Source organism: Notamacropus eugenii, chromosome 1 (assembly GCF_028372415.1).
Source record: "Notamacropus eugenii isolate mMacEug1 chromosome 1, mMacEug1.pri_v2, whole genome shotgun sequence".
Taxonomy (NCBI): domain Eukaryota; kingdom Metazoa; phylum Chordata; class Mammalia; order Diprotodontia; family Macropodidae; genus Notamacropus; species Notamacropus eugenii.
Genome location: NC_092872.1, coordinates 55977686 through 55990158, shown reverse-complemented (window position 1 = coordinate 55990158; position 12473 = coordinate 55977686). Strand labels below are relative to the sequence as shown.

Genomic DNA, 12473 nt, shown 5'->3' with positions numbered 1-12473 from the left:
ACCAGCAGAGCCTCCCAGCAAAGTCTGGTGGTTAAGTCAGGCAGCATTCTACTGGGGCTCCAACAAAGGTAAGCCCACAGTTGTGTTGCTCAAATCAACCCAGGTCAGGAGTTTACAAAATTCAGACTAGGAAGGGAAAAAGTATCCCACCACAAAGGAAGGCAGTGATTACACTTTACGTTGGATTGGATCACTTTGAGAGCAAGGAAAGCTCCAAGGTCTCCAGAGTGAGCTTTCTCTTTGATCCTTAAATAATACAATAATTAATACTCAGAGAAAGGAGCAGTAGGATACATGGGATCACAAAGCAGGACCAAGCACGGCCCAGACATTTTCCCCTCTGTCCCCCTCCCTTCTGCCCACTAGAAGTAGGGAGATGAAAAATTCAAAACCAGAAAGTATGGCTGAAAGAATGAGCAAACAAACAAAACTATCCTAGCATAAAGAATTATTATTGGATTAGCTGCATTCAAGACACAAACTCAGAAAAGAATAACTCCAAAACATCTAAAAACAAAGCCTTCATGGAAAACACAACTTGGACATCAATTCAACAGGGATTCCTGAGGGAAATGGAGCAAGATTTTTTAAAAAAATGTCTACATAGTTTTTATTCATATATTTATAGGGAAAAGAATATCAAAAGGAAAGAATAAGAGAGGGCTTGCAGTGCTTTATCTACACAAAAATGCCAGCAGTCAACCAAGCAACTATCTCTACTCCCTTGCTAAAAGTGAGAGAGTGAGAAAAAGAACTGACATAGAAAATTTTTCACCATTACCTTGAAAATCCAAACAAGTCCATTTAACACACAGTTAACCTTCATCATTCACAGCAAGCAAACACATGCCTTTTTCTAGCTCTTTCTGCAAACAGTGGAAGAAAGTTCAAGGTTCTTTTTTTGTGGGGCTGAGGGGAGGAGAGGGAAAAGTTAGAATTATTCTTGTGTTAGACCAACTCATATCCTGAGAAAGCCAATATTCATTCTTGGAGGAGCTCCAGAGTCTGACTGTTTCTGAACATTCCTGAGAAAGGAGATCTAAAGCTGCACTAGCAAAAGGTAAGCAGGTGGATGTAGAGGAGGCTGGAAAAGTCATTTCTGTGTCTAAGAATCAATGGAATCAATCAAAGAGATTCATGGGAGGAGGGGAAATCACTGCAATAGGGGAATAGTAGTATCATAGCATCTTAATAAGAGAGGTGTTTGGAGATAATCCCTAAGGAATTTTTAGGAGAATGTCTTGCCTCCTTCTACAAGGGTCTGCCAGACTTTCCTGTCATCTGTTTTTTAAAAAATTATTTTAAATTTTCAGTTCCAAATTTTCTGCCTCCCTCCACCTCTTTCTCCACCCATTGAGAAAGCAAGAAATATGATATCCATGATAAATATAAAATCATGCAAAATATATTTCCACACTCTTGTCATCTGTTGACAGTCCCTTTGAGTAGAATGTAGGGCTGCCCTAAACTCTGTAGATCCTGGGGCTGGGGATGCTCTGGGTGAGGTTTTTCTCCCTTGTATAATATTGCATAATTTCCTTTATTCCAGAATCATGCTCTTCTCCTACACTAACCTGTGGCCAAAAGGAGGACATTAATTTTCTCATTTCAAGAGAAGAATAGTCAGTCACTGAATCTGGATCCACGTTGGGTTTCCTGACTAGTTAAGTAAGACTGTTGATTGATCCTAATAATTCCGAAGGAGCCAAGTGTCCCTTTCGTGTGATCCACCTAGCCCTACATTGACAGTCGCTTGAATATCACGACAGGTATTCTCCACCATCTTCAGCATGGCAATGTATACCCCTCACTTTGATCTCTTCTCTCTCTCTCTCTCTCTCTCTCTCTCTCTCTCTCTCTCTCTCTCTCTCTCTCTCTCTCTCTCTCTCTCCAAAACATGTGTAAGTGTGTGTATGTGTGTGTGTTTGTGATTACATATATAAAGGGAATGGTGATACTAGACCAATATTCAATCTTCCTATCATTCTTCCATGATCAGAGCTTGGATGAAGACTGTTGTACAATGAAAGGAAGTAGGCATCTGGGATGGATATGGATTGATATAGGTTGTCACCTATATGTCATGACTGGAAGGATAATTGAAAGGTCTCCACTACTCAGAAACATTGGGAGGTAGTGAGTTTCCCATTTCTGTCAATTTTCAAGCTAGATGACCATTTGTTTGGATGTTGTAGAGGGGAAGTGTGAGATTCTGTGATGTGTGAAAGGATGAGAGATGAAATGACTTGAAGAGGACCAGCTCTTGAATCTTTTGACATGTTTCCTAGCATCCACTTATGACATGGGAATGAACAGTGCATTAGATATGGTAATCCACGAGCCCTTTCCAAGAAGCCGTTCTGAGGACAGAAGAGCGCATCAATGTAATGACTGGCAGTCATGCAAACTGTACCCAGCACCTCATGACTAACTCACCATCATGACTTACCTGGGTCAATGTGCACATCAGGGATTGAGTTTGACTGAAAACTCAATAAGTCAAGGAAATCACTCCTCAAAATTGATTTGTATACATGCAATAAAAAATTATATTTGCTGATATACCACAAGACATCACTCTGTGATGTCATTGGTCCACTTTTAAAATGAAAGCTCATCATCTATCAACAACCACAACAATAATTACAACAGCGAGGGAGACATCTTTGACACCACAAATATTCTAAATCCTGGTCCCAGGCCTGAAGACTTAATTATCCTTGCCTCAGGAGTTAGCACTTAAATTTTCAAGCAGTAGCACACAATTCTGTTCTCATATGTTCAAGATGAAAACTACGACCCCTTAAGGAATTCAGTGGAAAGCTTCATGTTGTTCATCAAGCTAGACATGAAGACAGGGTTTTAAAAAATGTGAACTTTAAATGTGAACTTCTTACAGAATTAGACTGGACTTCTTGCTTCTCTGGTACCTGGACTGGAATGAGGAATCAGAAAGGGAAGGGTGAAAATATTGTAACAATGGGCTTCAGTTGGCTCCCAAGGCCCCAAATCAAGGAACATTGTCATTCCCGCCACTGTACCTCTCAATCCGGTTGACAGTAGAAGGAGCAGGAAACATAAGATATGATTTGGGCTATGATTGGGGTGGAGGGGCATAGAAAATCCTTTTCAGGGTTAAAGGATAAGCCCTCTGGAATAAAAAAATTACAGTTCTAATCATTGAATAAAGCTTGTGTAAGATGATGGTATGGTCCTTGTGTGACTGTAATGGAGGACAGACAGATGGTTAATAAGCATTTATTATTTGTCTACTATGTTCCACTGTGCTAAGCATTGGGGATACAATGATAGGCAAAAGAAGATTTCTGCTCTCAGGGAGCTGATAGTTTAACTGGTGAGAAAGAGACAAATGCTCTAATGACATGCTATCTGCAAGATAAACTAGACATAATTAGCAGGAGGGAGGAATCAGATTTGAGGGGGATTGGGAAAGGCTTCCTGTTAAAAATGAGATTTTATCTGGGTTTGAAGGAAGCCAAGGGATTCAAGAGGCAGAGATGAGGATGTAGAGAATTTCAAACATGAGGGAGAGATAGTTAAAATTCCTGAAGTCAAGTGACGAAGTGTCGTGTGTGCGTGCCCTCGTGTGTGCGTGTGTGCATGTGTGTGAAGACTAGCAAGAGGTGAGTGCCATTGTATCCCAGAGTATTATATCAGAGTACCGGGTGGAAGGGTGTAAGATGTAAGAAGACTGGAAAGATGGGGGTAGCACAGGTAATGAAGGACTTTGAAAGTCAGATGATTTTCTGTTTGATCTTGGAGGTGATAGTGAGCCACTGGGGTTTATTGAATCAGGGGGTGTGATCTGGTCAGAGCTATGTTTTAAAAGGATGACTTCTGCAACTGAGTGGAAGATGGGCTAGAGTAGGGAGAGACTGGCGGCAATGAAACCAACCAGTAGGCTGTTGTAATAGAGAAGGGGGCATGTGGGAGAGATGTTATAAAGATTAAATTGACAAACCTTGGAAAAAGAGTGGATAGGATGGATGAGAGAGAATTAGGAGTCAAGGATGAATCTGGGTCGTTTGAGTCTGGTGACCGGGAGGATGGTGGTACCCTTACTCTTTTTGAGGGAGTTAGAAAGAAGGTATGGATTGGCAGGGAATGAAAATAAGTTCAGTTCTGGGCATGTTGAGTTTAAGATGACTGTAGGATATCCAAGTGGAGAAATAAAATAGGCAGTTGGAGTTCCAGTCTGGATGTCAGAAAAGAGGTTAGGGCTTAATAAGTAGATTTGAGAACCACAAACAAAGATGGTGATTAAATTCAGGGGTGCTGAAGAGGTCATCAAGACAACAAATATAGAGGGAGAAGAGCAGAGGACCCAAGAAAGAGCTTTGGGGACATCTATAGTCAGAAGATGGGGACTGGATTAAAAGCCAGTAAAGAAGACTAATGAGTGTCAGAGAGACAGAAGGGTGACTAGAAAAGAATAGTGTCCCTAAAACCTGAAGAGAAGACAACGTCAAGAACAAGAGGGTGATTGACGGTATCAAAAAAGTCAGAGAGGTCAAGAAGGATGAGGCTTGAGAAAAACCCTTTAGATTCAACAATTTAGAGATCATTAGTAACTTTGGAGAGAGCATTTCAAATCAATGATGAGGTCAGAGAGCTAAGAAGAGAGTGAGAATGGAGGAAATGGACACGTGTATTGGAGACAACCTTCTCAAAGAGGTTAGCAAAAAAAGAGAGGAGGGGAGAGAAGCAGCATTTCCTAAGTGTCTACTACGTGCCAGGCAGTTTTACCAGTATTACCTCATTTGGCCCTCACAACAACTCTGAAAGTTAGTTGCTATTATGATCACCCCCATTTTATAGTTGGGAGGAAACTGAGCCAGACAAAGTTTAAATGATTTTTCCAGGGTCACACAGAAAGTCTCTGAGGTTGAATTGAACTCAGGTCTTCCTGACTCTAGGCATAGTGCTCTATCTATTGTGTCCCATAGCTGCCCAGGAAAGCTAGGGGAAAACAGCTAATGGGGATGGATGGATCATTGAAGGTGTTTTGAGGATGGGGGAATCCTGAGTTATCTGGGAAGAATGTGCCTTGTTGTCCCTGGGGTGGGATGGTTCCACTCTGGTCGACTAATGGACTCTCCATAGCATTATTACTTTTACCACCAGTGCTTTTGCTTGGTCACATCTAGTTCCTTTCAGGCTGAGGGGGATTGTCTGCCCTTCATCCTTCCCACTTCCTGGGGACCTGCCCTCTTCCCATCTGAGGACTCCAGCCTGCTATAGCTAAGTTGGGGTAAAATCAACTTAACTCCCATGCCTCCTCTTGTCACTGGGACTCACACTGACAGTTGGAGTCCAAGACCCCACTAAGGATCTTGGATCATATAGTACAATGTTTCAAGGAGATAGGTTAGTCTTTGTGCCCTGGGAAGGGATGAGATCCAGGGACCATGGTTCTTGGATTAGATGGGGGTAAAGGGTAAAACTCCCTGGGAAGTTTTCAAAGGCTCTGAATAAGGGAGAGGGTTAACATCTGTGGGAGAAGAGCTCCTGTAAACTTCTACCTCTATACCAATAGGATTGTTTACCTGAATATTTTATATCTCTAGCACTATAGCACAGTGCTATATGCATAGGAGGCTTTTCATAAATAAAATGGCCTAAGATATTTTGGGAAGGACATCCATGCCTGTTCACACTCTAGGCTGTAGAATGAAAATGGTCAGATCTTAACCTTCAGGTTTCTTCCGTGAAGGCCAGTGGTCTTTGAAGGTCCAAAGGGAGGCAAGGAAGTCATACAGAATGGGTCTGTGGATCAGTGTCAGAGCAGACCCTCCTGTTTGTTTAGGCTGCAAGGCAAGGAAAACAAACGTTGTTCATCTGGGTTCACTGGCAAAGAGAGGAGTCTGGGTAATCCCTTCCTAATCGCCATCATTGTCCTGGGATTTGGTATGGCCTAAGAACATGGCTAGAACATTGGATAAGAGGTAGAGCATGGGGACTGGCATCAAGGCCTAAAATAGCACCTGAGTCAATACTGTGAAGGTATAAAATGCTAAACTGAGGGTGGCATCATCACAGAGAAGTCACCTACAACCAAGACACTGCCTGGCAAGGTAAGAGATGTCAGAGTTGATAGGTCCAGCCTGAGGTTTGAGGGCAGAACCCAAGGGAATAGTGCCTCTAGACACTGTTTAGATATCCATAGGGATAGGTCTTCAATTCTTACCCATCTCAGTACTCTGAAATTCTCCAATATTTTGCTTTTTTTTTTTTTTGGTGGGGTAGGCAGATGTAGGATGGTTTCATTAGGTGGAGAAGGAACGTAGCTACATCTTTGCCATGGGCATATAGTAAACTCTCCTGGTCCCTTAATCCACTCCCACAACATGCTAACCACTTGGGTTCTTTATACCTTTTAGATGCTGTTCCTATTTCTGACACTTGTCCTCCTTGGAGCCTCAGCCAATGGATTGCAGCAGCGTAAGTCCTCTGCCATCTAGCTCTACTTTTAACCTGCACATCCTGCTTGGACTTCTAGAATAAGAATTAGGCATGAGCCAGGGTACATAGTCCTAAGGCTGGCAGCAGACTTGATCGCAGTCCAGGTGCTTTCTCCAATCCCAGGCTCCTACTCCCTCACAGGACACCTTATGTCCCTCATGGAGCAGGAGACAGGGGGATGGTGAGATTGCTATGACCCATCTCACTGGTAAAATGAACTAGGGATATTCTACATGTAAAAGAGAAGACTCAGTCGACAGGATCACGCTTCAAATATCAGGTTTCAGAGGGAGTTGACCATTCAAAATCATGAAAAAATAATTAGCCAATAGCCTAATCTTTTCAATTCACCATTTCCCTTAGCACTTGAGATCCATGGCCCTGTTGTTCTCCTATTCCTCTGTAATGGATACGACCTTGGATTTCAAGTCTTGCCAAACTGAGCCAGCTTTCTTGACCATAGCCCATTCTCTTAGACCTAGTACAAGCAACCTTACTGTCTCACTCCAGTACTTCTTCCATTCACCATTCTCTAATCTTATACATGCTCCCCAATTACCTTTTCTGTTTCTTCCACTGATGCTAATTAGTTCTGGCACCTGCTGTTTCCCTTCTACTCCCTCTCTCTATACACCCTAGACCACCCAAGTTCATTTTGTTATATTTGCCAGGAACTGAAGAGACAAGCCAAAATGGCAGAAAAGGAAGATGCAGATACTGTCTAGTACCCCTCCCCACAATCTATTCCACAGAACCTAGAAAACACCAGATGTAGTCCTTTGTGAGAAATTTTAAAAATCACAGTAAGTCATTAATTTTTCCAACCCAAACTAGGGTAGGAAGATAGATAGAAAGGCTGTGGACACTGCTGACATAGTCCAGTCAGACCTTTCAGTCATTTTTTTATAAGTAAATCTTCAGAGAAAAACACATCTTGAGCACAAATTCCACTGGAATGCCAGGAAGAAAAATATAATTTTTAAGTGTTCATTTATTTTTAGTTTTCAACATTCATATCCACAAGATTTTGAGTTCCAGATTTTCTCCCCATCTCTCCCCTTCCCACCACCCTGATATGGCATGCATTCTGATTATCCCTTCCCACAGTCTGCCCTCCCTTTAATCACAACCCCTTTTTATCCCTTTCCTCCTTACTTTATTGTAGGGCAAGATAGATTTCTATACTCCATTGCCTATACATCTTATTTCCCAGTTGCATGTGAAAGTAATTTTTAACATTTGGTTTTGAAACTTTTAATTCCAAATCCTCTTTCTTCTTCCCTCCCCACTCACCCTCATTGAGAAGGCAAGCAATTCAACATAGGTTATACATGTGTAGTTATGCAAAACACTTCCATAATAGTGATGTTGTGAGACTAATTCTATTTCCCTCCATCCTGTCCCTCCTCCCACTTATTCTATTTTCAACATTGACCCTGTCTATTTTCAGAACTGTTTGCTTCAGACTACCCCATTCCCTAATCTGCCCCCCCTTCTATCATCTCCCCCCCATCCTCTTCCTCCTTACTTTCCTGTAAGGTAAGATAACCAACTGAGTGTGTATGTTATTCCCTCCTTCAGCCAAATCCAATGAGAGCAAAATTATCTCATTCTCTCTCACCTCTACTGCGTAAATTTTTTCTTGCCTCTTTTATGTGAGATAACTTACCCCATTCTATCTTTCCCTTTCTTCATCTCTCAAATATTCCTCTCTCACCCCTTAATTTTATTTGTTTGATATTATCCTTTCATTTTCAACTAACTCTCTGCTATCTATCTGTCTGTCTGTCTGTCTTTCTGTCTGTCTGTCATTTACCTACCTACCTACCTACCTACCTACTTACCTACCTACCTGTCTGTCTGTCAATCTATCTATCTATCTATCTATCTATCTATCTATCTATCTATCTATCTATCTATCTATCTATCTATCTCCTCCAATACCCTGGTACTAAGCAAGGTCTCGTGAGTTACAAACATCATCTCTTCATGTAGAAATGTAAACAGTTCCACTTTCATAAGTCCTTTTTGATTTTTTTTCCTGTTTACTTTTCCATGCTACACTTGATTCTTGTAAATGAAAGTCAAACTTTCTATTCAACTGTGTTCTTTTCACCAACAATACTTGAAAGTCCTCTATTTCACTGAAATTCCATTTCCCACCCTGAAGTATTATACTCACTTTGGCTGGGTAGGTGATTCTTGGTTTTAATCCTAGATCCTTTGACCTCTGGAATGTCATATTCCAAGTCTTTAATGTAGAAACTTAATGGAGAAACTGCTAGATCGTGTGTTATCCTGATTGTATTTCCAAAAAACTCAAATTGTTTCTTTCTGGCCACTGGCAAAATTTTCTCTTTGATCTGTGAACTCTGGAATTTGGCTACAATATTCCTAGGAGTTTTCCTTTGGGGATTTCTTTCCAGAGGAAATCAGTGGATTTTTTCAATTCCTGTTTTACCTTCTGGTTCTAGAATTATCAGGGCAGTTTTCCTTGATAATCTCCTGAAAGATAATGTCTAGACTCTTTTTTTTGATCATGGCTTTCAGGTAATCCAACAATTTTAAAATTTTCTCTCCTGGATCTATTTTCCAGGTCAGTGGTTTTTCCAAGGAGATATTTCACCTCGTCCTCTATTTTTTTCAATCTTTTGGTTCAGTTTTAATATTTTTGATTTCTCCTAAAGTTATTAGCTTCATTTGTTCCATTACAATTTTGAAGGAATTATTTTCTTCAGTGAGCTTTTGGATCTCCTTTTCCATTTGGTGAATCCTATTTTTAAAGCATTCTTTGCCTCATTAGCTTTTTGGGCCACATTTGCCATTTGGGTTAGTTTATTTTTGAACGTGATATTTTCTTCAGTACTTTTTTGTGTCTCCTTTAGCAAGCTGTTGACTTGTTTGTCATGGTTTTTTTGGCATCACTCTCATTTCTATTCCCAATTTTTCCTTTACTTCTCTTACCTGCTTTTCAAAATCCCTTTTGAATTCTTGAAAGATTTTCAAAGTTCTTTTTGAGCTCTCCCATATTCACATATGAATTGACCTGAGACAAATTGATATTTTTTTTTGGAGATTTTTGATGTAGGAGTTTTGACTTTGTTTTCCTCTGGTGTGGTTTGATCTTGTTTGTTACCAAAGTAAGATCCTATAGTCGAGAGGTTTTTTACGGTTTTTGCTCACGATCCCAGCCCAATACTTGACTTTCTAACTTTTTGTCCAGGTACGACTCTGCTGGCAGTGGGGTTGGGGGTGGTAGTGGGCATAATGTCCCAGAATTCAGGGGCTTTGTATCCATCACTCAGTCTCCCACAATCTGTGGGTCCAGGGCTTCCAAAGCAGTTGCTGCAGCTTCTGATACCAACACTCCTTCCTCCTCTGCCCCAGGGCTGGGGCTGGATCCCAGCCAGATCAGGTTTCACTGAGTTCTCTCACTGATCTTCTATGCAGTCTTTGATGTTTGTTGGTTTTCGGTTAAGAAGTCTGGAAGCTGCCACAGCTACCAGTAGTTCAGCCCCTGTAGCCCATGCTGGACAGTGCTCTGTTCCCAGCCTGATGTGATAGATCCTTTCTGTGGACCCTGTAGGCTGTCTGGGCTGGAGATTTGTTTCACTCCATCACTTTGTGGGATCTGCAACTCTACAACTTATTTAGAGTCATTTTTACAGGTATTTGGAGGGGTTTGGGGGCAGAACTGTAGAAAGCCCTTCCTTTCACTCTATCATCTTGGCTCTGCCCTCCAGAAAAATATAATTTTTAAAGGAAGTTTTAAATATATTTCCAAGGGATAAGAGAATATAAAAAAGGAATGGAGTCATTCAGGAAACTGATCAAGAATGAAAGCATGTGTGGAGGAGGGGTGTTGACTCTCTAGTCACCTGTTGACAGACAGACCCTCTGATCTCCACATCAGGGCCATGAAGCTGATTTGCATTTAGTAGTCATGCATATTCCTGGGGGTAAGGTAGTCTGGGTAAGGCTTTACATCTTACTACAATACTGTTTCATTTCTTCTCTTTCAGAAAGCCAAGGCCAAGGTATTGCAGAGGGATGCTCCCATTTTGTCCTTACTAAAGAGGGGCAGAAAATCACCGGAATCCGAGTCCAGGTTGGAACATCAGGTTACCTGACTAGGTGAGTAGATCTGAAGGAGCAAATTCTCTCTTCCCTATGATCCCACAGGACCTTTGGGATTTATATACATACATTCATTTAGGCACCTAGAAGAGTCCTTGGTGCCATCATGAACATGTCCAGTTACATCACTTGGATCCTGCTCTCTGTCACTAACACATACATAGGATTGCACATAGAAGGGGTATGGTGATGTTGGACTTTGGAAAGGTTGGATAGGGAGACTTACCACATTCAGTTCTGCTATTATTCTTCCATGGTCTGACCTGGATGGAGAATATTCAACCGGGGCTGTGAGATACCATGTACATGGCATGAGTGGAAAGATAATGGAAAGGTCTCTGGTACTCAGCAATCTTGGGGGATAGTGAGTGTCCCCTCATTGGATGTTTTCAAGCACAGGTTAGATGACCTTTTGTTGGAATGTATTGTCAATGGGTATTGTGAACTTCCATGATCTCTGTTAAAGGATGAGGAATGATGAATTAGAACTAATTCTCAGGACATTTGATGTGTTTTCTGTTTTAGCATCCAAGTACAGCATGGGACTACATGGAGCCCGAGGCATGGTAGTCTGCAGGGCACTCTCCAGGAAGTCATCCTGAACACAGATGAGTCCATTGTTCAAGTGACTGGCAGCAATGGCAAGACACATTGCCTCCAGCAGCTGACCTTTGTGACTGACAAAGGCAGGAAACTTGAGTTTGGCCAAGTTGGTCCAAATCACTTCAACGCTTTACCCCAAACAGTTGGAGATGCATTGAGTTCTATCTTTGGACGTTATGATTCAGCATGCTTAACAGGACTTACATTTGAATGGATATCTGGCCCAAAAGATGTCAAAGCTGTCAAAAAACAGTCATCTAAAGGAAAATAATTTGGAAAAAGGGGGTGGTAGTCCAAACCATAGCCATTGTCATTTCTCCCAACCCCAGCTCCCTAGAATAGAGGAGATAGTAGAGATAATTAAAATGATTTAAGCCCCATCCATTGGCCTGACATCTTAAATGATATGGTACCTGGCCATAATGGTTACAATCATGATTCCAAAAATTCTTTAGGCTTTGCATGCAACCATGAATTCTCATAGTCTCTAGGTAAAATTGTTAACCCATCCATGAATTCAGTGGCAGTCATTGGCCCCTGAAACAAGCCCGGTATTTAGGCCGGGATGAAACATGTAAGACAAATCTATATGTATGTATCTTTATAAAAATCCATATCTGCAGAAATATTTATATAGGTTTTTGAGAAAATTTGTCTAAATTGGATTAGGAAAGCAGACAAGGAAGAAGGAGGTGGAGGGAGGAAATTGTGAAATGACTTTGGTTTGGCTCACAGAGCTCCTATTAAGCCCAGAACAGGGGATCAGAAAGGGGCTGGATTTACTAGAGTTGATTTAGGGTGTGATTGGGGTGGATTTAGGGCTATGTCTTTCTGGGAAAAGGGAAAATTTTCTGGAATAAAAAAGAATCATATTTTAAATCTCTTAATAAAGCATTCACAAAACTATGGTGTGGTCTTTGGATGACTCTGTTGAAGAGAAAACTGTCTGGGAAGGATAGGCTGTCTTGACTAAGGTGTGGGAAGGTTACAGAATAGCAGGGAAATGATGAACCTTTGTTACAAAATGCCCTTGGGACTAAGGGCAGACAGAATGCTGAATAAAATAATGGCCCTAAGGTTACTCCTGGCTACCCAAGAATCTTTCCTCAATGGCCAGCTCCTTTTAGAAGGACCCATAGTCATCCATAAGGGACTATTGGACCATATTTGCTTCCTGTTGGTTTGGATGTCCTGAGTCTGAGAGGCCTCTTTGCTGCCCTCAAAGGCATTTGTCCTCAAACTTAAAAAGC

The 12473-nt window shown here is 41.4% G+C and overlaps 1 protein-coding gene across 1 annotated transcript; it reads left to right on the top strand.

The window, feature by feature from the left end:
* Nucleotides 1–950: 950 nt before the first annotated feature.
* LOC140522709 (zymogen granule membrane protein 16-like) lies at nucleotides 951–12129 on the top strand. The gene is made up of 5 exons (XM_072638018.1): nucleotides 951–1060; nucleotides 1550–1769; nucleotides 6402–6462; nucleotides 10506–10617; nucleotides 11146–12129. The coding sequence occupies exons 3-5, from the start codon at nucleotides 6402–6404 to the stop codon at nucleotides 11492–11494; spliced, it is 522 nt and encodes a 173-aa protein (XP_072494119.1). The 5' UTR covers nucleotides 951–1060; nucleotides 1550–1769; the 3' UTR covers nucleotides 11495–12129.
* Nucleotides 12130–12473: the final 344 nt, after the last annotated feature.